Here is a 26769-nt window from a genome sequence, read left to right as displayed (position 1 = left end):
TTTTTTGTCGGCTCGTCCCGGAGAGCTTTGCTAGCGATACACAGCTGATCTCATCACACCTCGACGCATTTTAAACGGCACCCCCAGTGGCAGCTGTCCCTGTGCGGCAACAAGGTGACTCAGCACCTGGCCTACCAGCAGGCAAACTACTGCCAGTAGGGGGCAATGACCGCATGTCGAGTAATTTGTGGTGTCATTTTTCGAATTCGTCAAATGTGGACCGTAACGCCGGTACACGGTGGCCGACTTGCATTGAATAAAAACAAGGTGATCTTTAACGTCCAATACGATTAGCACGGCTGGCTACGTAGGGTGCGAAAGAAATTCAACGTACATACGTACGAGTGACCAGACGGCGCGTGGTATTTTGCGGCTGCCGCACACCCGCAGTATTAACCAGGGCGGCCGCCGGGGCTTAGAACGGAAAACCCCCCCTGCTACGAGTGGCAAAACCACCTTGGCCGACTGGACCCGTGATGTCACCTTTCCCCTCCGAGTGACCGCGCACCGCGTTGGTGGCCGGCGTCGTGCCACGCGCAGCGCGTGAGCTCGCGCCGGGGGACCTGGGTGGGGGGTGGGGGGGGGGGCTTCCTCGGGCTGCCCCCCTCGGGCCGCCACGGCCGCCGCTCCGGTCTGTAGTTGCTGCGCTTTGACGTCGGCAGCGCGTCGGGGATCCCTCCGGGCTCAAAGCTCGACCTTTGGAGGTGCCCGTTTCATGACGGGGAGAAAAAAAAACAAGAGGTGAAATAAGCGGCACTTGCGGTAACGATCGCGAGGACTGTCCTCCCCGCCGCCGGAGCGAGAGAGAGCCACGGACGGCCGTGACGAATCTCGCGAGAGCCCACAAAGGTTAACAAGCGAGCGAGCGAGCCAAACGTGCGGGGTCACTCAGAGACTTGAGGCAGTGAAGCGGCTCCGTTGTCGGACCCAGGACCACGTCGGCAGTGGCGGCAGCGGCAGGACAATGCAGGGCGAGTGAGCGCGTGCCAACTAAGCAGAGCAAAAGCAACAAACGAATTATTGACACGAATCCCACGCGGTAGCTTTAGCACAAGTGGGATTAGCAACGTGTAAATGAACCGTGTACACAAGCCGTGTAAACAAACAGCATAAACGAAACCGCGTGAACAAACCGCGTGAACAAACCGCGTCAACAAACCGCGTGAACAATCCACGTGCACAGCCTCAGGCGTAACACAGGAGCTGGGCTCCAGCAAGTGTAGCGATGGTGGCGGAGGACCTGCAGCACGTCCTGGATGCACGCGGCTACAGAAGGCCGATGGGGAAGATCAAATCATTGAATTATATTGAGGTAGCAGCAGTCGCTCCGGGCCTTTTATGGAGCCCTTAGAAGAAATTATGTCTGAGCACCCACTCCTTGTCCCCCCCCCCCACACAATTTGAATTTCTAAAATCTGAGTGAGATACGTATGCAGTGAGATGAGGATATTAGAAGTGGTTAAGAGAGAAGCGCGCTGCAAATGTGGAATATATGAGCCATGTTAATTTACCTGTAATGTGAATCAACGTAAAATTTTCAGTGTAAAATTTCCAGCGTAAAATTTTCAGCGGAATCAGCGTAAAAAAACAAAATCATCGTGTTTTGTTTATTCGGGATTCGAAATTAAGCTGATATTTTTACCTTGAATACGGAGTCCCCTTGAGCTCTCTGGGGCCTTACACCATTGCTTGATGCTCTTACGCCTAGCACCACCACTGCCCATCAAGCCTGTATAACAACAACAATAATTATTATTTTCTATGTCAATATGTTCAGCACCTAAATGCCAATGTAGAAGTGGTGTTAGCCACTTGAGTGCTTCAGCAGAGAGAGTTTGCGTGGTTTTGCTGTTCCTCCATCACCGTTGAAAGAGCACAGCCCAAAGTGGATTTACTGTATGGTTCGTATAATAATAATACAGATCGATTTATAGCACGTGGAGAATTCGTGCAGTGAATCACGCGTAGCGCAAGTCGGTGCCTTCCGCGTGTCAGGGTCTCGAGTCAACGACGCTGGGAGTCATTACTGATCGGCACGGATCGGCACGGATCGGCCCGTCTCCCGGTAAAGTGGCTGGCGTGAGATTCCCCCTGAGAGGTAAATGGCGCGGGCTCTTGTGTTCTGCCCCCGAAGGTCAGAAAGGTCAAGACGACGATGGCGGCTCGTGCGTATGGGTCCTTAGGGCACTGCTCCGCCAAAAGTATTCGATTACAAAAGAAATAGTTTATGCATCAAATAAAAATAAGAATAACGTTATTTTAAATAAAATACGTAAGAACATTTTTTAAAAAGTATTTTATAAAAACATAAACAAGTTGCTTAGTTATTTTTTTTTTACATTTTACATCAATTCAGATGGAATCAATTAAAAAGGAGACAAGTGACATGTGCGGTGCCAGGGCAGTCCACCCCATCCAACTCACATATCGCCATCCATCACCATCCATCCCACCCATCACCATCCATCTCACCCATCACACCCATCCCACCCATTTCAGCAATCTCACTCATCCCACCCATCACTATCCATCTCATCCATCACCATCCATCTCACCCATCACAGCCATCCCACCCATTTCAGGAATCTCACTCATCCCACCCATCACCATCTATCTGACCCATTGCACCAAAAATGCCCCATCCCACTCTTAACATTCATCCCACCCATGCCAACCATCACCGCCATTCCCACTCAAAATCCCACTCATACCGCTCATGCCGTTCATCCCACCCAACCCACAAAAATCTCACCCGCATTGCGCGGGTCGGTCCCCGCCCTGTCGCGGTACCACGCGAGGGCCCCCCCCCGCCTCGCGGGACCCGAGACGAGGACGGCGTCGAGGTCGATGAGTGGGCGTGCGGCGCCAGTGGCGAGCGACGATTCGCCCGAATCGCGGTGAGACCTTGGGGCGCCGTCACTGCCCCCTTCCTCCCTGGCGCTGGGGAGTTTGTGTGGCCGCGGTGCGCGTGGTCGGTTTACGCTGGGGCAATGAATGTTTCCCGGATCGCCGATCAATCAAAGTTTATTTGTTTTTTTAAAGGCACCTTTCTTTAAAAACAAGCTCCACCCCCCTACCATGCATTGTTATCCTCCGTTAAAATGTTAAAAGCGTGTAATCAGTGCCGGATTATCCTAGTAGTCAAAAGTAGCATATGCTACGGGCCCCGCACTTTCAAGGGCCCCGCTCTAAATGCTTTCAAGCTATCAATTCCGGTTCAGTGATTCTGCACTTGCTCTATTACTATAGTACTATACCGCCTTCGACTTTTATGAAAGACTGGGTGTTTAAGGTTAGCGATTTGTCGCATTATCTGTCTGTATAGCAAATAAAAAAATACAATTACTTAACTATGCAAGTAAAATATTAATGTTTTTTTAAAATTTAGGGCCCCTTTATAACATATGCTACAGAACCCGCACTAGCTTAATCTGGCACTGCATGCAATTAAAATAGTAATTGGATTGATCCACGAATGTACGTGTTGTCACATTTATTGAGTACTAGCAGGAAGTACCCAGCATTGCCCGGATCTTAAAAGTATTTCAAAACTTATTTTTAAAATGTAACAGCAGTGCGTACTGACTGTGGTGGAACCTGCTATGATGACAGCAGTGCATACTCTGGTGGTACTTGCTATGATTACAGCAGTGCATACTGTGGTGGTACCTGCTTTCACTGCAGCAGTGCATACTGTGGTGGTACCTGCTATGATTACAGCAGTGGATACTGTGGTGGTACCTTTGATAACAGCAGTGCAAACCGACTGTGGTGCTATCTGCTATGATTACAGCAGTGCATACTGTGGTGGTACCTTTGATAACAGCAGTGCATACTGACTGTGGTGGTACCTGCTATCACTACAGCAGTGCATACCGACTGTGGTGGTACCTGCTCTCACTACAGTAGTACATGCTGACTCGATAGCAGTATTTATTGACTCTATAGCAAAAAGTACACAGTGGCGTGGTGAGGTCTAGTCCCATGCAGAGCCTTCGGCCTCGCTTAGATTGTCCAGCCGGCTGAAGTGGCACCTTGGCAGTCTGGGGCTGGGCTGCCACCCCTGCCCCTCCCAGGCACGATGTCCCCGGCCGCTCTGCAGTAATATCTACGGCCTATAGTGGTAGCATCTACCGACTGTATAGTAGTAATAACTGTATGCATCGTGGTGGGGGGGACATGAGACAGTGAATAATTTACCTGAGCGTTTAGTGTATTTTTATATAATTTTTAACGCGACCCTCACTCCCACCGAAGGCATGCGACTTGGCATGGTTGCCCCCCCCTCCTCCCCCACCAAAGTCGCGTGAGTTGGTATGGCCGTGCACGCGTCATAAATAAATAAGTAAAAGCAAAGCGCACAAAAATCGCAGTAAATCGCTAATTAAACTAATTTAAAGTTGACGGATGTGAAAAAGGAATAGCGCTTGCTGACCGCGGGGCTTACGGCGTGGTGCCTGGCTATTTACATAAACCCCGCCGTTGGAGAGCCAAGCGGGTGACCACACACAAACCCACAAACCCACAATTTTTGACTTTTACATATATAATATGAAATCAAATGTGAAAGCCAGACAGAACAGGTCAGACGTTTTAAGTGATTTTTGTTTTTGCATTTCTGGACGTTCAGGGAGATCCCTTTATCGGGCGAGGAAGGGAATTCCATAGAGTGGAAGTCGTGTGAGTTGCAGCCGCATACCGGGGACATTTAGCTATCCCTCATCAGAATCATCGGTGGGTTCGAAGTAAACCCAACCGGAGCAGGTGGCGCGTGACCTGCAGCCGCGGCCATGGTGAGGCGTATACTGGATGTGGTGTGCCGGGCGCGAAAATCTGTTTCGTCCCAAGCTGACATGAGGCCCCGGTCGTGCTCCTCGTGAAGATGTGGCCAGGTATGGCCTCGTGTTTGGCAGCTGATGCGGTCGATTATTTAAATATCTGCGTAATATGTCACCGCTTGTCTGCCCGTCGATTCGGTGAATTGTCACGAGCCAATGTCGCCGTTCGATTCACTGCGGTGAAAATATCGGCCGCTAGTGGTGGCTGCCCGAAGCATCGAGTATACGCAGATGACAATAAACTCACAGCCCTTTACCAGTGGCTCTGCCACGGAAAGAGGAAGAGAGAGTCTAAGATGTGACAACTCGTCACAGTGGGCGAGATGCAAACCACCAGCTGGGCGCGGGCACCGATGGCACCCTGACGCACAAACTCGCCTCGTTTCCCGCAGGCGACACGGACCCCTGGAGGGGGTGGGGGTTGCGAAACGACGCTCTACGAAGCAACGGAACGTCCGGCCGCCTCATTTCCACGGAGACAATTCTCCGCAAATTAATTCGTTTTTTCCCTTTTTTTTTCCCTGCCAGCCCTCTCAGAGTTCGGGGTGTTGAGTTACCGTAAGCGGGCTCTGTTGTAAGGGCGCTTTCTAGGAACCGTGAGCGGGAGGGATCCACGGCGGTTTTCTGGTGACGCTCGTTGTGGCCGTTGTGGCTGAGATGGACTTCCTCCTCTCTCGCCCTCGCCATCCCCACCAAATGTAGCCGGAGGATTGTTACTCAATTGCGATCGTGCACATCATGACCCCCCCGCCCAACACCCCCCCCCCCACCCAACTGGCAGACTGATGCCCACTTGCAGGCTGGGTGTCGGGTACACCTCGTGCCGCACAGGGACAGCTGCCAGTGAGGGTGCCCTTCGATTGTGTCGATATGAGATAGAACATAGCACCAGCTCACTGTTGTTATTTTCACGCGGCCGACGTTGAACCCGTGTAACCCGCGATACCGGTGTCTCAAAGCACACGCTTTCTTTCGCCCCAAATATAACTCGTGGGTTGCGATTGCTCGGCCTTGACGATCAATCGGCGTGCGGTCAGAGGAACGATGCTCGCGGAGGGATGAGGCATGATTAGAGTTGGGAGGGTGAGGAGTGGGAGGAGTGTTGGAGAATATTGGGCGTTGTGTTTCGGGTTGGCACTGGGGGGGAGTAGAGGGAGTGTGGGGAGTGTGGTGGGACCAGGAATGGCCTCATCATGCTTGGTGGAATGGACGAAAAAATAATAATGGCGGCAAGCAGTATCTGCCCATTTATGGTGTATCTCTGTGTCTCTGTGTGTGTCTCTCTGTGTCTCTGTGTCAGTCTAGATGTCTCTCTGTGTTTCCGTGTTTCTCTCCATCTCTAGGCGCGTATGTATCTTAGTGTTTGTCTCATTGTGTCTCTATACATTTCGCTGTTTCTCTTTTCATTTTTCTCAGTGTCCCTCTATGTGTCTATCTCTGTGTCTCTCTTGTGTGTCTGTGTCCCTCTGCGTGCCTGTCTCTGTGTCTCTTTTTTCCCCCATCCGCAATTGTTCATGCACCACTCCTCGCACACGATCAGTGACCCTCACGGAGTTGGGCCCTTGCCGGCCACTCTGATTGACCACCCGCCCCCATCCACCCCACGTGAGAAATCAAGAGACCAGGATAGAGGTCTCATTTTGCAAGGCTGACCCGGGTCATCGAAATAACAAAAGCGAAGCAGACGAAAAACAACCGCGTCCGTCACGCGATGCGTGGAAACTGCTGCACCAACATGAATCAACGTCGAATCAGAAACGCCCTGTAACGTAAGTCGACTCGGGTAGATCATGTTTAGACTGATCATAGCATAATTGCACCATTAAATTTCAGAAACATTGCACGGCCGTAGAAGCGACAATTGTGCTGGCATGCAAAACAGGTAAGGGCGCGAGTTAAATGCGCACGTCCTCTCTGTCCACATCTTGCTGTGCTGCGTTCAGAGGGTTTCAAGTTTATTTCGTTCAGCCGTGTGAGAACGAAAAAGAAGCCATGCGATCGTCTGAGTTACAAGAGTGACCTTGCAATGTGGATATGGGATGACGGGCCCTGTGACTGTTTGGGGGTGGTGGCCGTGGAGGGTTCGAGGGACGCTGGACCTCCTGATGGGTTAGGGCCCACGTGGGAGGGCCCGAGCAGGTTTGGTATGAATGGGATGGGTGAGAATGATGGTGATGGTTGGCATGGGTGAGATGAATGGTGCCAGCGGGATGGGTGATTTTTTTGTGCGATCGGTCGGATGTATGGCGATGACTGGGATGAGTGAGATTGGGGAAAGGTGGGAGGGATGGGGGTTGATGCCCGGTCTGACGCCAGCGCCCTCACAAGAGGCCACACACAAGGTCCCCGGGAGAGAGAGAGGGAGGGAATTTGTGATAAAAATACAAATATACTGCACGGTATGACGGCAGTAAAATCATAAAAATAACACGACTTGTGATGTGCTTATTATTATTATTATTTTTACTGCCACTACCTGCAGCCTCAATGCCACCTCGCAGTGATTATACATTTGCTTCCTTTTGTAACCCAGGGGGGAAAAATGCGTTGTAGTGATGGGGGCGGTTAATTAACATGTGTGTATGTTTTAACTTCTTTCGCACCGTGCGTAGCCAACTGTTTTAATCAACGCCGTTCTGGGCTCCTCCTTCACGAACCCGCACTCGCCAGCATGGTGAAGTATGTTTCAAATGACCCCAAAGACCTGCACGGTGTTTGGGGGTGGTGGGGCGGGTGGCCCTCATCCAGCAGTGGATTGACAAGCAGCCGAGCGCACACGGAGTCTCGCACCCAGCGCTGAACTTCAGCTGGAACAGTCCGGAGCGCTGATCCGGGAATGATTTTGTGCACGCCACCTCCGACCGCTCTGACAAGCACGGCGCCGACTCCATGCGTTTTATATATTATTTTTAAATTTTTAAATTTTACGATGCTCTATTTATGAAATTACAGGGATGTGGGATGATTACGGATAGGCGGTATCCTGTACGCTATTGGTAGTGCCTTACGCTCGATAAATCCCTCCTAGCTGAGCGGCGTTGCGGAAAATACGGAGCGAGGAATCGGCGCCCCTGAGCGCTCGCCCCGAGCCGACCCTTCCTTTTCGGTTCCGGCGCCAAACGTCGGAAGCGGGGCTACGAAGGTGTCGCTCGCTCAGTCGGTCGGTCCCTCGCTCGCGGTCGCGACAGCCGCAATCCCCGTGCGGCGCCATCTCCGGGCCTTGCGCGATTAACGCCGGACAGGACAGGGCTCGGGCGGGCGAGCGGGCGGGCGGTGGCCCCACTTTAATTTCCTCGCGGAGCCCGGACCGCCGACCTTGGTGCGCGAATCACTCGCCCCCCTGTTTATGCAGCTGCAGACGTGGGGGGGGGGGGGGGGGGGGGGGGGTTCGCCGCGTTCCATCCTGATGCGTGGGCGACCGGCGCGTGCGCCGCCGCACACCGGCAATAGCGAATTCAATCGCGTGGGGAAGCGGTAACGCTTAGGGTGCCGGGGCTCGCGCTGATCAGAGTGCCCCCCCCCCCCACGTTCGCTAATTGGCAAGGCCCCGGAGACAAATTTGCAAAGGGGATTTCGGGCTGACGCGCGCGCACGCACGGACGGTGATGCGTGAGCGATGGAGATGGGGTTTATTTTTTTTTGGGGGGGGGAAGGTCATGGGGTTCGTTTCCCTGAACCAAAAACCGGGACGCCGGTGTCAGGCGCTGTTTCTTGTTGGGGCTTCCGGAGTGAGGGGTACCAAACCGTGCAATTCTCACTGCCCGTCTGCTTTTTTGCCCCCCTTTTAGGGGCGCCGCGGTGGCTAGGAGATGTTAACTGCCTCGCCTGGTATACAGAAGGCCGTCGGTTCGATCGCAACCCTGACGCTTGCTGTATATTTGGAATTTGCGGTGTGTCTCTCCCCGTGGTCGTGTGGATTTTTCTCCGGGTCCTCCGATTTTTCCCTTCACATTTAGAATCAACGTGGGTTTAGAGTGTTTGGCTGATATAAATGTCAACGTGATAAGCCACTTTGTTGACCTATCATTTGTGGCCAGGTCACTTCTGAAATAGTTTTATTTTAGTTTAAAAAATATATATTTAAACACATTTTATCTTCTATTTCAATTGGAAGCCTTTTTTCAATAAAAAGTGAATTATTCCAAGCAGCGTTCTTCACTACAAGGCCCGCGGGCCCCTGGCGGCCCCTGATGGCCTTTAGTGTAGCCCCTGATGCCCCCCATCGCGCTGTCAATCCCCCAATGGATTCAAATGTGTGGAGGCCCCCCTCACACTGATGATGTCTTATCGGTCAAAGTGCCCCCCCCAATCTGAAAATTAGTGAAGTTCACTGATTTAGGGTGATGACATTTTCACAATTGACTTACCCATATTGTGTTTTGAGTTTTGTGTTTTAACGATTTGTTTTGGTCAGTTCCCTGAGTGTAATCCTCATTGGGCTGTCGCGTCACGAGACGTGAACGGCCGGCCCACAGTAGCACCTCTGAGAGCAGCATCTCCCACTCACTCAGAGTAACAGGGAGGACATTTATAATTTTCAGAGCTGCAATTTAGTGAAAATCAGTGAAGAAGCAAATTGAATGTGATGGGGTTTTTTTATGCAGTCATTTGTGACCGGGCTGAGGCATTCAGATGTTATCTACATCGCCTGGTATACAGGAGGTCGTGGGTTTGATCTTGACCCTGACACCTGCATATTTTGGCTTTGCGTGTCTCTCTCTCCCTCTGGTCGTGTGGATTTTTCTCCGGGCCCTCTGGTTTCTCCCTCCACATTTAGAATCAACATGCGTTTGGAGTATTTGTCTGCAATAAATATTCACGTGATAAGCCGCTACATTGAGCTTTCATTTGTGGCCGGGTCACTTCTGAAAAAGAGCTACATAGCTCAGTGGGCGTTACGTGGTCAAATATTGTTTTATGGAAAATGGTTTTGACTCATGACACTTGAGCACCGGGTTTAGCCCACGGTCACAAGCCACTGGCCTGGATTCGAATCCAGGAACCAGCGGTGCCTGCTCAGCGCTCTGACCTTTGACCTCTGAGCCACTTGAGAGAAGAAGGAGAGAGTTAAAAAATTGGCGAGGAAATATTGAATCTTATTTACGCGAGTTTAATACATTTTATGCAAGTATAACAACAGGCATGCTGTGTTTAATCCCTCGGATAAATCGCACCCTGTAATACGTTCCTTACATAACGATCACAATCTGGCCCCAACACCCGCTTAAGTCATTCTAGAGGTGGCAAAACGGAGGCCCTCACTGCGCTTCTGAGATGCCGGGGGAGGGTGGGGGCGAGAGGATAACGGCAGGGAGGGGAGGGTGAGAGAAAGAGCACCAGGAGGAGGAGGAGAAGGGGAGGAGATGAGTAGGAGGGGCAAGAACATGAGAGAGGAGACACAACAAAAGTTAAACGGCAAAACACACAAACTCTCCGTCTCAATTCCAATAATCCACCGGACCCTCTCGGCACGGCCGCCTCCGTTCCCAGGAACCGGAGCGGGGCCGCAGTTCCCATCGCCGCCCCCCCCCCCCCCCCTTGCGCAACAGGTGCGCCGTGGGGCGCGGAGCGCGTGAGGCCGGCCCCCCTCCACCCGCCCCATCCCGGCTGAACTCAGTAACAAACAGCGCGGCCGCGAAGGGCAGCAAGCGTCCCCACCCCACCCATCCCACCCACCCACCCCACCCACCCCGGGCTGCGGCAGCCCGGGCTCTGACCGCGCCGGGCGGCAGCTGCTCCCGTCCGTCGGTGCCCATCTCAGGAGCGGCTCGTGCGCCTCGAGCCGTCCGTCGGCACACGCTGCGGCGACTACGACGACGAGGAGGAGGCAGGGAGGGTAGGACGGGGTGAGTGCCGGTGCGGTGGCCTCGCCTCCCCCTCTACCCGCGGGCGCTTCTCTCCGCCCGCGAGGTGCTTGTGCGTCGGTGCCCGTTGCGGAGCTACGCGGCTCTTCTGCGGCCGGCCGGGCGGGCAGGCGTGTGGGCCTCCTCCGCCCGCATACGAGGCGAGGCGCCGTGTCGGAGTCGTCCAGTGTTGTCGAGACGCGGCTGGGGCTGGCGGGGAGCGCCGTCGCGGTGGCTCGGGTTTCACACGGATAACAACACAAATTTGTGTTTTATTGTTTGCTAACAACAAACGCCGAACGCCAAAGAGTGACCGAACGTGCAGAGCGTGTCACTGCGGTTTGTTTACTGGGTCCTCGGTTTGATTTTGTAAACACACTGGGTTTTTTTTGGATCGTTACTCTGCACATTCCCAGCCTGCAATGTCCTGCAACTGACACCGACCCCGATGGCCTTGGGCTGCGGTCGTCTTTGCAGCGGAGCCGCTAAGCCCAACGGGGCCTTTACCCGCTGATGTAGAGTCCGAGGTTTTACTGAGGTGACGTTCACACTTGGGATGTTGAGCCGGCACCGCTGGGTTCGAATCCAGGTTTCAGTCGCCCACCGTGATTGAACCGGACTCTCGCGTGTGTATTGAGTTAATCGCCTCAGCAACGTCACCAGTGACTTACATCGAGACGCATAGACTCACACAGAGACCATAGACTCTCACGAAGACCCAGAGACTCGTGTGGTGACCCAGAGTATCACACAGAGACCCAGAAACTCACGGAGACCCACAGACTCACACAGAGATCCCGTGACTCACACAAAGATCCAGAGACTCGCACAGATACCCAGATACTTACGGAGACCCATAGACTCGCATAGAGACCCATAGACTCACATAGAGACCCATAAATTAACATAGAGACCCATAGACTCACACAGAGACCCATAAACGCACGTAGAGACCCACGGACTCACCTAGACTGAATAGGTATTAAACTGGGTTCTCAAGTGCAGAAAGTTGATAGTCTCAGCCTGGTTTTCAATTAATGCGGCTAAATTCCAGCTGCCGAGAATGCAAAAGAAGCACCGGTTTGACTGGCACGCGACAATGATGTCTCTGTAGCGGGGAAAGTGAAGCACTCCTCGTGTGTGGCATGGCAGAGGTCACTTGAAGGGATTTTGGATGTAGTTCTCTGATCGATCGTCTCATGGCATGACATGACACACAGTGTCAATAATTATTATCATTATCATAGGATCACAGCTGGAATAAAAACTTCGTAGAGGATGCCCAACAAGGCGCGCGCGGTTTTGCCGAGAGGCGTTCAGGTGGTGCTGGTGGGGAGGGGAGATTTTTTTTTTAGTCATCGAATCTAAAATAGCTCGGCCCAATAATAACCGCGGGGGGCGAGGGCCGCGTGCGACTGCGGGGGCGCCGGGCTCGCCGCACGCGACCCGGGTCGAGGGATTCGTCCGGTCGATGGGGTCCGGTTCACCACGCTGGTGCCCCGGCTGAGATCTGTCTCACCACGCTGGTGCCACGGCAGCCCCGCTGGGGTCCGGCTCACCACGCTGGTGTAATGGCAGCCCCGTTGGGGTCTGGCTCACCACGCTGGTGCCCCAGCTGTGGTCTGGCTCACCACGCTGGTGCCACGGCAGCCCCGTTGGGGTCCGGCTCACCACGCTGGCGCCCCACCTGGGATTTGGCTCACCACGCTGGTGCCCCCGCTGGGGTCTGGCTCACCACGCTGGTGTCACGGCTGGGGTCTGGCTCACCACGCTGGTGCCACGGCAGCCCCGTTGGGAAGCGAAGCGGTTTATTTTTAGTCGCCTCGACACCGCGCACCGTTGAAAGCTTTTTTGTTGTTGTTTTTTAAAACGACGAAGACGACAACAGCGATGATGACGACGGGAAATAACAGCAGCGCGGTCGATGCACTTTGGGTGCAAGGTGCCTGCGTGCGGAGCTCCGTGCGGGAGTCACGGCGGGGGGAACACCCCGCGCCCCCCTCGCGCCCCCCCCGAGACCTCGTGCCGCTCAACACCCTCGCTCACCGAACGCTGGGGGAACAAACCAACATACCCAGGCGCGGCTTCTTTGGTATGTCGCAGGACCTGTTGTCACAGGCGTCTTGAACTGACTCCCACGTGCACATGCGTGTAGTGTGCGTGTACTGTGTGTGTGCTGTGTGTGTACTGTGTGTGCGTGCTGTGTGTGCTGTGTGTGTACTGTGTGTGTACTGTGCGTGTGTGCTGTGTGTGTGTACTGTGTGTGTGCTGTGTGTGTGTACTGTGTGTGGGGAGTGGTGGTGTAGCGGTTAGCGCGCTGCGCTACGAATCTGCCGACCCGAGTTCGATTCTCGCTCACGGCCAACACAGGTGACGATTATCTGAACCGTTCCTGGGCCTCCCCTAGGTCGGTTCAGTCTCAAATGAGTAGCTGGTGCGGTGTGTTAACATCGCCACTGGGGAGACAAAGGCGGCCGGGCGTGGTGTTGGCCACCCACCCCCTCGTGTACCGTGCCGGCCTTCATAGGTGCTCGCTTACAGCACTTGCCCCAACAGTCTGTTACGTCTGTTTCGTCTATACGGGGGATCTTTGTGTGTGTGTGTGTTGGGGTAGTGTAGCAGTCAGCGCTGAGAGCACGTTGCGACCTGAGTTCGATTCCCGCAGACGGCCACCGCCAACACCGATGAAGACTATCTGAACCGCTCCCGGGCCTCCCCTACGTCGACTCAGCCTCAAACGAGTGACTGCTGCGATGTGTAAACGTCGCCACTTAGAGAGACAAAGGCGGCCGGGGGTGGTTCTGGCCACCCACCCCCTCTTGGCCTTCACAGGCGATCGCGACCACCACGTTGCCCCCCAAACAGTCTGCTGAGGCCACGCGGGTGAGCTTTGTGTGTGTGTGTGTGGGGGGGGGGGGTATATCTGTGTGTGTGTGTGTGGGGGTATAGCTGTGTGTGTGGGGGGGGGGGTATAGCTGTGTGTGTGTGTGTGGGGGTATAGCTGTGTGTGTGTGTGGGGGGGGGGGGTATAGCTGTGTGTGTGTGTGGGGGTATAGCTGTGTGTGTGGGGGGGTATAGTGTGTGGGGGGGGGGTATAGTTGTGTGTGTGTGGGGGGCGGGGTATAGCTGTGTGTGTGTGTGGGGGGGTATAGCTGTGTGTGTGTGTGGGGGGGGTATAGCTGTGTGTGTGTATAGCTGTGTGTGTGTGGGGGGGGGTATAGCTGTGTGTGTGTGTGTGGGGGTATAGCTGTGTGTGTGTGTGGGGGGGGGGGTATAGCTGTGTGTGGGGGGGGGGGTATAGTTGTGTGTGTGTGGGGGGGGGGTATAGCTGTGTGTGTGTGGGGGTATAGCTGTGTGTGTGGGGGGGGTATAGTTGTGTGTGTGTGGGGGTATAGCTGTGTGTGTGTGGGGGGGGGGGTATAGCTGTGTGTGTGTGTGGGGGGGGTATAGCTGTGTGTGTGTGTATAGCTGTGTGTGTGTGGGGGGGGTATAGCTGTGTGTGTGTGTGTGGGGGTATAGCTGTGTGTGTGTGTGTGGGGGGGGGGTATAGCTGTGTGTGTGTGGGGGTATAGCTGTGTGTGGGGGGGGGGGGGTATAGCTGTGTGTGTGTGGGGGTATAGCTGTGTGTGGGGGGGGTATAGCTGTGTGTGTGTGTATAGCTGTGTGTGTGTGGGGGGGGGGTATAGCTGTGTGTGTGTGTGTGGGGGTATAGCTGTGTGTGTGTGTGGGGGGGGGGGTATAGCTGTGTGTGTGTGGGGGTATAGCTGTGTGTGGGGGGGGGGTATAGTTGTGTGTGTGTGTGGGGGGGGGTATAGCTGTGTGTGGGGGGGGGGGTATAGCTGTGTGTGGGGGGGGGGGGTATAGTTGTGTGTGTGTGGGGGGGGTATAGCTGTGTGTGTGTGGGGGTATAGCTGTGTGTGGGGGGGGGGTATAGTTGTGTGTGTGTGGGGGGGGGGGTATAGCTGTGTGTGGGGGGGGGGGTATAGCTGTGTGTGGGGGGGGGTATAGCTGTGTGTGTGTGGGGGTATAGCTGTGTGTGGGGGGGGGGGGTATAGTTGTGTGTGTGTGGGGGGGGGGGGTATAGCTGTGTGTGTGTGGGGGTATAGCTGTGTGTGGGGGGGGGTATAGTTGTGTGTGTGTGGGGGGGGTATAGCTGTGTGTGTGTGGGGGGGGGTATAGCTGTGTGTGTGTGTGGGGGGGGGGGGTATAGCTGTGTGTGTGTGTATAGCTGTGTGTGTGTGGGGGGGGTATAGCTGTGTGTGTGTGTGTGGGGGTATAGCTGTGTGTGTGTGTGTGGGGGGGGGTATAGCTGTGTGTGTGTGTGGGGGTATAGCTGTGTGTGTGTGGGGGTAAAGCTGTGTGTGGGGGGGGGGTATAGTTGTGTGTGTGTGGGGGGGGGGTATAGCTGTGTGTGTGGGGGGGGGGGTATAGCTGTGTGTGTGTGTGGGGGGGGTATAGCTGTGTGTGTGTGTATAGCTGTGTGTGTGTGGGGGGGGGGGGTATAGCTGTGTGTGTGTGTGTGGGGGTATAGCTGTGTGTGTGTGTGGGGTATCCTTGCTGCGCCTTGACACGCGACTCTGCCAGCACCGCGCGCGTGTCGCGTCGTGGTGCCGGGCGGGCGGGCGGGACGCGTTCCCAGAAGGAGATTGTGACCGTGTGAGCAGCAGCAGCAGCAGCAGCCCAACAGCAAGACAATGACGACCAACGTCCCCCCCGCCCCCTCGTCGTTCGTAGCACACGGTGAAATACACGAACGCACCTCGAAAGACGAGAGAGGAGAGAAGAGAGAGAGAGATCGAAGGGAGATGTCGCGTGGTCGTTGTTGATCTATGCGCTACGACGAAGGGCCATTGCCCGAAGGTCGCCGATCGTGACCGCCTCTCCTCTGGGGCGCCACGGGCGCTGTTGACGGATGCGCTGGGGTCGGGAGAGGCGCCGTCACGAGGGGTGACCGCTGCGCTCAGGAGAGGGGGCGATCGATGATCACGTGGCGGTCGAGAGCTTGCACGTGTAAAGCCCCACCGCCAACGAAGTTCCTTGTTAAATAAGAGTAGGTTTTACCCTCTCTGGCAATCAAAGCAAGCGGTGAGATGTTCAAACACCAAACGGGCACCTCTTGCAAGGAATCAAGTCTGCAGTAACCACACGGACTTGTGTTCGATGCACAGAGAGAACACACGTGTCGTGGCTCTACCCTTATATATGTGAACATAATAATTAAGTGTCAATAAGGATTACCAGAACTGCACGCGACAAGATGCGGACGCGGGAGGGACGGGTTCGACACCTGTGCGTCTCGCTCACCTGTGCGCCCTCGCTCGGGAAATTTGCGATGCACTCCTCGGGACTCCTGCCCAGGGCACTGCCCCAGCACGTCGGAGAGACAGGGGGAAGAAGCGATTGTCTCAGAACTCAAGAGGCCACGCTATTGTCTCAGAACTCAAGTCACCACGCTATTGTCTCAGAGTGGACCTTGCAAGGTGCGTAGGAGATGACGGACCCTGTGATTGATTGGGGGTGATGTCAGGGTCGGATTAAGGTTCTTGTAGGTCCTAGGCGCTTCTGTTTCATAGGACTTCAGTGATAACTTTACAACAATTGATAATGCTGCTGCTACTGCACGTAACTACCGCCACTGTTACTCCGCTTGTTTCGCACGCGATAACTTCGCCCAGCCGCTGGACAGATGTCATTACTGCTGACACGCTCATCATATTAGTTAGCCCGTGCCCTAATTCTATGGGAGCGTACTGTGTTCCGCAGATAAGCAGATTTAATTTGTAATTATTGAGAGAAAAAAGGTAAGTCTACATATATTGTATGAAGATATCGTGATAAAAAAAAATTGTCATACATACAAACAAAAAAACTGTTTTTTTTTCGTAGGCCCTTTGTTTTCGGAGGCCCGAGGCATAGTGCCTGCTGTGCCTATTGAGTAATACGGCCCCTAGGTGGTGGCCGTGGAGGGTTAGAGGGATGCTGGGCTCCTTGCTGGGTTGGGGCCCAACTCGGGAGGCCCGAGCGAGCATGGTTGGCTACGTACGGTGCGAAAGAAAGTGCAACTTACGTACGGTACTTACATACATGCCCCCGGGTGCGCTTGCAGGTAAATAGAGAGAGAGACAAGCAGACGATCCGTCTTTAACCACATTTGCGACATCCAGTGTCTCATCAGCTGTGTCTGGGTGGGCTTGAATTAGGCGCTGCTGACACTTGCCAGGTGTTGGCAGGTAAGGTGCCCAGAAGGCTGTGTGGCCGATGGGTTTAGTAAGAAATGATTAGTTTGAACGTGCGTGGAAACTATATATATATCTAGATGCATTAAACACGGTTGCTGAGCAGAGGGCCCAAAGGCCGACAACATCAAGCGGCCAGCAACATACAGCACTATCACTAATGCAGTCTACAAGAGTGTGACCCATTTTGATTATTTTATTGTTATTATTTTTTAGAAATATAACTATTTTTTCACTTTATCTACGTGACTTCACCAAAAGACCCAAATAATATTAATTTCTGCAGTCGCGAAAGCTTAAGTCAAAATAATTAAAGTTCAATCGTAGTTTCTGGGCCTGCGGACCGTCAATCCTCAGCATCGTTTTAAGAGCCGCTCGTGCATTAATAGCGATGGCGTCTTGTGGCACAACTCGTAACTGTAACGGTTCAACGGAACCACTTCCCACGGGCCTTGGGGACCACAAGTGACCCAGGAGCCATCGGGTTAGGAACCCACGGGTTTAGCCGGGTGGCGGCGGTGGTGGTGGTGGTGGCTGCGCTGCACGCGACTGCCTGTAATCCAACACTGTGGCAGCAGCAGCAGTAGCGAGGGTTGGTGTATTGCCGCACAGATCCGGTGGGCGTCAAGGAGGAACTGTACCCTGGCCCGCAAGGAGAGAGTGGTCCAGAAAAGTGCGGAATAATATAATCTGTCCCTTCTGTATGGGATCGAGTGTTGCTCCCTCGCACGCGCAACTTTGATCTGAATGCTCCGGTTTCCTTCCACGCATATAAAAAAATGATCATCGGTTGCAAAGATCTGAATATATATATGGAGGGCTGCAGGGTTTTGACAATTGATGCCGCTGCCTTCTAGCTCATCTGTAGTTCCTCAGCGATCGTGAGATGCACATTTTTATGGACGGCGCGATATAGAAAAGTGAACATCATCAGCAAACATCACAACCACTGCGTTAAATAACTCACATGCGGGAAGAAAATTAACTGCGATGGGTACACGGTCGTGTCATTGGAAACCGTGAATTTGATCTGAAATGGGGTTCTCGACGGTATTTTTAGACATCGGGGAAAAGTCCACTGTGAACACTGTGTCGTGGGGTCTGCAGGAGCACGCGGAATCCATCTCAGGGGGAGGGCGGCGGAGGGGGAGTAAGTGATACCTAAGGATCAATCAATTGGCACTGGGGTGTCGAATATGTTTTAATTGATCTCTAAGGGAACATCCGGTCACTTTTTTTCGAAACTTGGAACCTGACCAAGTCCCAGTGCCCCTGCCTACGGTGCCCTGCAATTTCCACCGTTTCCCTCTGAAAAAAACGAGCTTCGTTGGCTTCAGCGGGGCTCTTCCAGTGCAGATCGATCGGCTGTGGGTGCGATTCGCGTTGGCGTGGAGCATGTTTAAGAAACGAGCGAGTGACTTATTCCAAGATGAGAGCAGTACCAGCAAGGGGTCGTTGTGGGGGCAGGGGGGTGAGGAGCGTCGCTGTCAAGTCGACGATCGTCATCCTCACGAGGCTGCGGCGCAGTTTCCCGGTACGAATGTGCGCGGTGACATCGGCGTGGGCGACCGGCAGATGCTTGCGGTATCTTGTCTCCAACCACGCGTGCTGTTGCTCGCGACGCTCAGGAATGCGTGGGGGCACTCAGGCTTGTACGCAAATGAACAGTTGGAACGACGCGTCGATTAATGCGGCGGCGGTGGTGGTGGTGGTGGCCGTTGTGGTGGCCGTGGTGGTGGTGGTGGCCGTGGTGGTGGCCGTGGTGGTGGTGGTGGCCGTGGTGGTGGCCGTGGTGGTGGCCGTGGTGGTGGTGGCCGTGGTGGTGGCCGTGGTGGTGGTGGTGGCCGTGGTGGTGGTGGTGGTAGCCGTGGTGGTGGTGGTGGCTGTGGTGGTGGCCGTGGTAGTGGCCGTGGTGGCCGCGGTGGTGGCCGTGGTGGTGGTGGTGGCCATGGTGGCCGTGGTGGTGGCCGTGGTGGTGGTGGCCGTGGCGGTGGTGGTGGCCGCGGTGGCTGCCTGGAAATCCATCACCGTGGAGGCAGCAGCGAGGGTTGGTGGATCACCGCGCGAACGTCGCGTAAATCCCCTCCCCGCGGGCGTCAGGGCGGTTCCCATACCCTGGCGTGCAAAGAGGTGGTGCAGCAAAAGTGTGTAACGCCACGTGCTTCCGTAAGTGTGAGATCGAGCGTTTCTCCCTTGCACGCGTGGGTTTTTCACCGGGCGCTCCGTTTTTTTGTCCCCGTCGCATGCAAGCACTCGTCATTCATTGGCAAGGAAACACCTTCCAACACAGAGGAGCGCAGAGCTCGGGCCAATTTGTTGGTGGCGCCGTCTCCTCGCCGCCCGGGCTGCTGCCTTTGTCGCTCGTCTGTGGTTCCTCCTCCTCGTGCTTCTGAGTCGTCCCCTGCCCCCCCCCCCTCTCTCTCTTCTAGAGCGAGCGTACACCGTGCGGCGGTGAGTTAAAAATAAAAATTGTTATTTTTATTGTTAGTATGCTTCGATAACTAACGATTCTTCTGCTCTTGGATCTGCGACCTTGAAGTGGCAGATCCAAGGAGGCTCGGTGGTGGGAGCCGTTCTCCCCACCACCGCCTCCACCCCCTTGAGACCTCGACAACTTGGTCTTGTATGATATTTACCCGAGAAAATACAGTGAATATTTATTTTTAATTTATTTTAATCTTGGGAACCTATTGAAAAAGTGTGGCGTTCCGTGACCGCCCCCCACCACCCCACCCCGCCATGGGGAAGTGTGTAGTTCCGCCCGTGTCGTCACCTCGCAGAGTGTCTGAATCGATGCGGTTGGTTCCAGTCTGGTCTTGCGCGTGCCTGCAAATGTGGTTCAGGAGCTCCGGTAGGGCAACACCGAGGTCTCGCTGCTGCCCACAGCGAGGGGGCTTTAGCAGAGAACAGACACCGAGAGAGAGGGGTGTGCCATCTCGCCGTTCCTCCTCGTCCGATTAGCACCGTCGTCTACATAGTTCAACGTTCGCACGGACTCCCACGGGTTTACGTTAAGGCCCATCAACGATGTGCATAAGATTCCCTTGGCTGTTGCGTGCAAAGAAAAGAGGGGGGGGTGGGGGGCTCACGCCAAACTTAGCAGCCTCGAGAGGCGCTTTTGTTAGCGCGACACACGGAAGCTGTGGAACGCCTCGCCACTTGAAAAAGCCCCCATCTCTTTAAACTGAGCCTTCCATCATTAGTTTGGTCGGTTGCCCTGGTTCTGTTTTTGTTTCCTACTCTGCATGCATTGCTCATTGGGATCCTAGGATGAAATGCGCATTATACATTTGGAATTTTATTAATGACTATTATTGTCATTCAACATCAGCGGGGAGAGAGAGAGAGGGGGGGGCAGAGAGGGGGGTAGAGAGAGATGGGTAAGGAGAGCAGAACGTGAAGTCTTTTGTGAAATCTTTCATTTACATTAAGCAAAGCATTTAAAAAACCGAAATGATGAACGAAGCAAAGTGCCGACTACACCGAGTATCTTCTTGTTTCCTCTGATTGTAAAAGAGACAAATGCACGATATGGTGATGCTGCTGCATTGGCAGTGCTGGACAGCCGCAACTAACAACAACACTCAACACGTTGGTCATTCACACCGTGTGTGTGTGTGGCTTTGAAGGGGAAATAATAATAGACGATGTTTCGGACAACGGCCCTTCTTCAAAACAAATAAATCAGCGCTATGAAGAAGGGGCCATTACACGTATTTATTTTTTTACTTTAAAGCCCACACGGTGCTATTGACGAACGCGTTGAGTGGTTGTCGTTGCTGTAAAGACAGATCACACTCATGTGAACGCGATCGCGACCCTGATCGTGACAATCCCTCAATTCGACCGCTGTTGTCACATTATTACGAGACCTGCGGACGCACCCTGAATATGGCAGCAGTGCCCTTTGCGTAACTAGGATCCTTGCCGGGGGGGGGGGGGGTTATTTGACCATACTTCACCACTCTGTTGTAACCTCGGTTGGTGAAGCTGGGGAGCGTAAGATAGACGCGGGAGCATAGGAGTACCGTACAACAATATTTTTTACTGCGCGCGAATCCGTTTCTTAGAGCATGCAGCCTGTATATCAACGCCACGACCCCCACACCCACTGCGAGCGGGTTGGGGGGGGGTGCTATAATCCAGCAGTGGATTATTGACTGTATGTGTGCACGTGCAACCAAGTGGGGGTCGTGTTGCTGAGGTTGCTTGACGGGAAAGGGGACCCCCCCCCCGGGGACCCCCCCCCCCCTCTCAATCACCCCCCCCCCCACCCTGTTAGCTGCCGTGGAGAGAACACGAGGGGACACGTCGACGTTTAAACTGAAGCTGACGACGGGCGAGGCAACTCGTCCATATTTATGGATATTTGTTTTCCTCGAGCATCAAATTTAGAACCCGAATGCGCACTTCTCCCCGTGACAAGTGGTCTTGCTCGGGAGGGGGGTGGGAGGTGTGCGAAATGTGTTTTCCTGTTGGCAAATAAATAAATGGGCCCTCTCTCTCGAAGCCACAGGGCGCTGTGCAGACTCGTCTCGGCCGTTGCCCCATCGTCGACGGGGACCGTTGCGCAGCCACCCGTGCCACTCGCTCATCTGCGTTGGCCTCTGCCTATCGGCCACTGTTGCCTCTCCGGCATGGGAGTCGTTTGGCCATACCTTTCTTCACCACGCCGGCGGTGAAGTATGGTCACACGGCGGGGGGTGCGGTGGAGGTCGCGGACCAGATCGGATATCACTCGCCACTGCTGCCGATGGGTCAGCCGTGCCGCCGTCTGGGTTCGTAGAGCAGTGCGCTAACCACTGCGCCGCCGCTCCACCCGGCAATGCTGTAAAGTTTGGTGATTATCGTCATCATGATCCATGGTCCATCCACTGCTGGATGAAGTCGTCGCCCATCCAAGCCGTAGCCATCTCTCACAATCCTGCGATGGAACAATCCGCTCACAGCGCCTGCGCATGGAATTGATTCCACCGCTCCATCTCCGCGGTGGGCGTGCCCTCTAGGACGCATTCCATTCCTCGGCTCCCACTCCGTTCTGACCGTCAATTACGTGACCGATATATATATAAATAATGTATATATGTTGAATTTCTTTCCCACCGTACCTAGCCAACCATGCGAATCGGAAGTTCCGGGAAGGACAACAAACTAAACACCAAAAGCAGTTCTAAAGGAATTCGTTTTCAATCTAGATTTCAAAGTGCATAGCTCCAGTGATTTCCAATTATCGTAAGAACATTCCAGACGGCCGCAGAAGCGCATCTGAAAGCGCGTGATGCAGTGGCCGTCTTTACTCGACAGCGAGCCAAGAGCCGCTGCGAGGATGAGTTAGCGTGATGGTTTATGCTCTTTGATGAGATCAGCAAGATAGTGTTGTTCGTTTGTGGTAAAATAATACTGCACGTATATACGAATGGGCGCTACAGTGGTGAGATGTTAACTACCTCGCCTGGTATAGTGGAGGCCGTGGGTTCGATCCCGACCCTGGCGCAGGCTGTACATTTGGAGTTTGCGTGTTCTTTCCCGTGCTCGCGTGGATTTTTCTCCGGGTCCTCCGGTTTCCCTCCCACATTTAGAAACACGCGTTTAGAGTTTATTGGCTGCAATACATTTCCACGTGATAAGCCACTTCGTTGAGCTATCATTTGTGGCCGGGTCAATTCTGAAAAAGAGCTAAATAGATCAGTGGGCCTTAGCTGGTAAAATAAAATAGTTGTTACAGTTTATAGAATATATATTTTCACACTCAAAAAAATAGATATTTTCAACACAAAATCACGCGCACTTCAAATCGTCTAACAACAACGCCCGCGATTAAAGAACAGCATCACTCGCCGCACAATTAGACGAACAACACCGTTAGCAAGGAGACGATGTGTACAGTCCCCCCCCGCCTTCCATTCATCTCCTGAGTTGGTTTGTAGCCTCGGAGAACGCGCGCGGCGTGGCACGGCTGTGACAAAGCAAGAGAGGTGGAGCGGTCCGCGTGGTGGTGTCAGTGGAGTCTGGTGGTGGTGGTGGCGGCGTGGGGAGTGGTGGCGCAGCGGTTAGCGCGCTGCGATACCAACACCGGCGACCCGAGTTCGATTCCCGCTAACAGCCACCAACACCAGCGACGATTATCTGAACTGGTCCTGGGCCTCCCCTAGGTCGACTCAGCCTCAAAGAGCAGCTGGTGCGGTGTCGAGTGAATATCGCCACTGGGGAGACAAAGGCAGCCGGGTGTGGTGCTGGCCACCCAGCCTCTCAAGTGCCGTTCCGGCCTTCATAGGTGCTACTCGCTGACAGCACTTGCCCCGACAGTCTGTTAAGGCTACACTGGTGCTGGTGGTGGGTGGGGTCTTTCTTCTGCCCGAGGTGACGGCTGGGAGCTCCCCCCTCCCCTCTCAACGAGGGGGCCACCACGACTCTTTCTGTGGCCCGGAGCGAGGTTTTGCAAGCGTTTCCCAGCCCCAGCCGGCGGGGGTGGGGGTTAGGGGGGGAGGAGAATTAAGGGGAGGGGAAGTTAGGGGGAGAGAGGGGGGGGGGGGTCAGGGGGAGGGAGGGGGATAAGGGGAGGGGGGATAGGGGGAGAAAGGAGTTAGCGGGAAGGGGGGGGGGGTTAGGGGGAGCGGGGGGGTTAGGGCGAGTGGGGGGGGGTTAGAGGGAGGGGGGATTAGGGGGTGTAAGGGGGGTTAGGGGGAGCGGGGGGGTTAGGGCGAGTGGGGGGGTTAGAGGGAGGGGGGATTAGGGGGTGTAAGGGGGGTTAGTGGAGCGGGTTTCGGGGTAGGGGGGGGAGGAACAGTTCCACGTTTTGATGTTCGCGGCTCTGCCGGGGGTGACGCCTCTTCTCGCAGTCGTCCTGTGACTACAAAGCCGTCTCCCTCACACAACCCAGAGCCCCCCCCCCAGCGTATCACCCCCCCCTCAGCACCCCTCTCTTACCAACCACCCACCCACCCAGCCACAACACCCATCACCTCCTCCTCCTGCTGCTCCTCTCGCCCGCCGCTGTCTTCACGCCGCTCGCCGCCGAGTTGGAGGAGGTGGAATTGAGAAGTCGCCTGGCGGCCAGGCGCAGGTTCCACCCCGCGCGCTCGCTCGCTCGTCCGCTCGTCCGCTCTCGCCTGCCATGGACGAATTGGGGTGCAACGCGAACGGGTGAGGCGGGCAGCTGGGGTGGTGAGAGAGGGGAGCTGGGGTGGTGAGAGAGGGCAGCTGGGGTGGTGAGAGAGGGGAGCTGGGGTGAGAGAGGGGAGCTGGGGTGGTGAGAGAGGGCAGCTGGGGTGGTGAGAGAGGGGAGCTGGGGTGAGAGAGGGCAGCTGGGGTGGTGAGAGAGGGCAGCTGGGGTGAGAGAGAGGGGAGCTGGGGTGGTGAGAGAGGGCAGCTGGGGTGGTGAGAGAGGGGAGCTGGGGTGAGAGAGGGGAGCTGGGGTGGTGAGAGAGAGGAGTTGGGGTGAGAGAGGAGAGCTGGGGTGGTGAGAGAGGGGAGCTGAGGGTGAGAGAGGAGAGCTGGGGTGGTGAGAGAGGGGAGCTGGGGTGAGAGAGGAGAGCTGGGGTGGTGAGAGAGGTGAGCTGGGGTGAGAGAGGAGAGCTGGGGTGGTGAGAGAGGAGAGCTGGGAGTGAGAGGAGAGCTGAGAGTGAGAGTGCAGCTGGGGTGGGAGTGCAGCTGGGGTGGGAGAGGGCAGCTGGGAAGGAGAGGGGCAGCTGGGTGGTTAAGAGAGCTGGGAGTGAGAGGGCATCACCACCCCAGGTCCCGCACGTGCTGCCTGTGTGCTTGGACTCGTCACGTGGCTTGAGTGTATCAACTGCTGGATGAAGGTCTCCAGTATCGGTGTTGCCGGTCCTGACGGTTGCTCGACCATACTCCACCGAGGGCCGCTTTAGCCATCGCTCGCCACTGATGTTAGCCGCTGGCTGGGCTCACGGCGAGCGGGGCCACCGCTCCGCCTAAAACGCCAGCGGCGACGTGAAGCAAGTGCGTGGCGCGGCGAGCGCGAGGTCGTTGCGTGGCGAGATTAAAGGAGTTCGCGTCTCAGAAGTAGGCAGCGTCGTTTACGCTCGTTGCATAAATGAGGTCAGCCTCGCGTTGATTTTTAAAGTTTGACGGAAAAGGCAACGGCGCAGCGCCGCAATGACTGGGCTCGCGCCACTGATGGCGGAAGGGATTCCACGAGAGAGAGAGCGAGAGAGCTCGAAGGCCCCTCTAGATTGTCGAGGATATTTGGCCTTCTCTTCCATGCTGGTGGCAACATGCGCCTCGGGAAACGTTGTAGTACGAACATTCAGAATGATAGTCGCTTTGCAATGTTCCTATTGATTTGTGTTGTTGATGTATACATCGCAACACACCTTGCCTGTGGATACGCAGCCCTTATGTCCAGTACGTCGCCAAATGATAAATGTGTCCTCCTTTGGAAGACCAAAGTGCTATTGACACGGAATGTGTTGAGTGTTTTTTTTCTTCCAAGTACTATCCAGGCTAAAACTCGGCTTAGCTTGTGAGATAATAACGAGATCGGACGCATGCCGCGTGCGATTCGATGAGAGGCAATAAGCCCCCAATTAATGTGAGCTTAACGAGAGCTGTACACGCGAGGCACGAATCTGGATGAGGGGGAGAGCGATTCAACGCGGGTGGAGGACTCGGTCCGAGCAAGCCACTGCCTGTTTCTGCTCATCCACTGTGTTCAACCACCACCAGCAACACACTGTAGGTCACAACAAGACACCCACTCAATCACCACACTGCAGGTCACGTAAACACACACACTCACTGACTGACTCACCCACTCATCAAACTCCAGGTCACAACAATACACCCACTCACAACCACTCACCCATCCATCCAATCACACTGTGGAGGTCACGTAAACACACTCACTAACTCACTCACCACACTGCAGATCACAACAATACACCTACTAACCCACTCAAATTGCAGGTCACGTAAACACACTCACTCACTCAATAACTCACCCACTCGCCACACTGCAAATCATAACAAGACACCCACTCACCCACTTAATCACCACACTGCAGGTCACAACAATGAACTCACCCACTCACACTGAAGGTCACATAAACACACTCACCCATTCACTAACTCATGCACCCACTCACCACACTGCAGGTCACAACAATACACCCACTCACTAACTCATGCACTCACTCACCACACTGCAGGTCACAACAATACACCCACTCACCCACTCACTAACTCATGCACCCACTCACCACACTGCAGGTCACAACAATACACCCACTCACTAACTCATGCACCCACTCACCACACTGCAGGTCACAACAATACACACACTCACCCACTCACTAACTCAGGCACCCACTCACCACACTGCAGGTCACATAAACACACTCACCCACTCACTAACTCATGCACACACTCACCACACTGTAGGTCACAACAATACACCCACTCACTAACTCATGCACCCACTCACCACACTGCAGGTCACAACAATACACCCACTCACTAACTCATGCACCCACTCACCACACTGCAGGTCACAACAATACACCCACTCACTAACTCATGCACACACTCACCACACTGTAGGTCACAACAATACACCCACTCACTAACTCATGCACCCACTCACCACACTGCAGGTCACAACAATACACCCACTCACTAACTCATGCATCCACTCACCACACTGCAGGTCACAACAATACACCCACTCACTAACTCATGCACACACTCACCACACTGTAGGTCACAACAATACACCCACTCACTAACTCATGCACCCACTCACCACACTGCAGGTCACAACAATACACCCACTCACTAACTCATGCATCCACTCACCACACTGCAGGTCACAACAATACACCCACTCACTAACTC

At 54.5% G+C, this 26769-nt stretch overlaps 1 protein-coding gene across 6 annotated transcripts in view; it reads left to right on the top strand.

The window, feature by feature from the left end:
• The window catches only part of LOC133341462 (ras guanyl-releasing protein 3-like), a 96668-nt gene that overhangs the window by 22396 nt on the left and 47503 nt on the right, over positions 1–26769 (top strand). Inside the window, exon 1 of one of the 6 annotated variants that reach the window (XM_061550118.1) lies at positions 10576–10684. The exons of 1 other annotated variant lie outside the window; for it this stretch is intronic. Coding sequence is in view for 3 of the 5 variants with exons in the window: in XM_061550115.1 (XP_061406099.1) it covers positions 24032–24060 (29 nt within the window). In the remaining 2 variants the exon portion in view is untranslated. Of the gene's footprint in view, positions 1–10575; positions 10685–23923; positions 24061–26769 lie in introns of those variants that run through there. 4 more of the 6 variants (XM_061550119.1, XM_061550115.1, XM_061550121.1 and 1 more) reach the window with 4 other exon arrangements.

Source organism: Lethenteron reissneri, chromosome 11, assembly GCF_015708825.2.
Source record: "Lethenteron reissneri isolate LAM-NWPU_2019-01 chromosome 11, ASM1570882v1, whole genome shotgun sequence".
Classification (NCBI taxonomy): Eukaryota; Metazoa; Chordata; class Hyperoartia; order Petromyzontiformes; family Petromyzontidae; genus Lethenteron; species Lethenteron reissneri.
The sequence above is the reverse complement of the archived record's forward strand: the minus strand, read 5'-3'. Positions and strand labels throughout refer to the sequence as shown.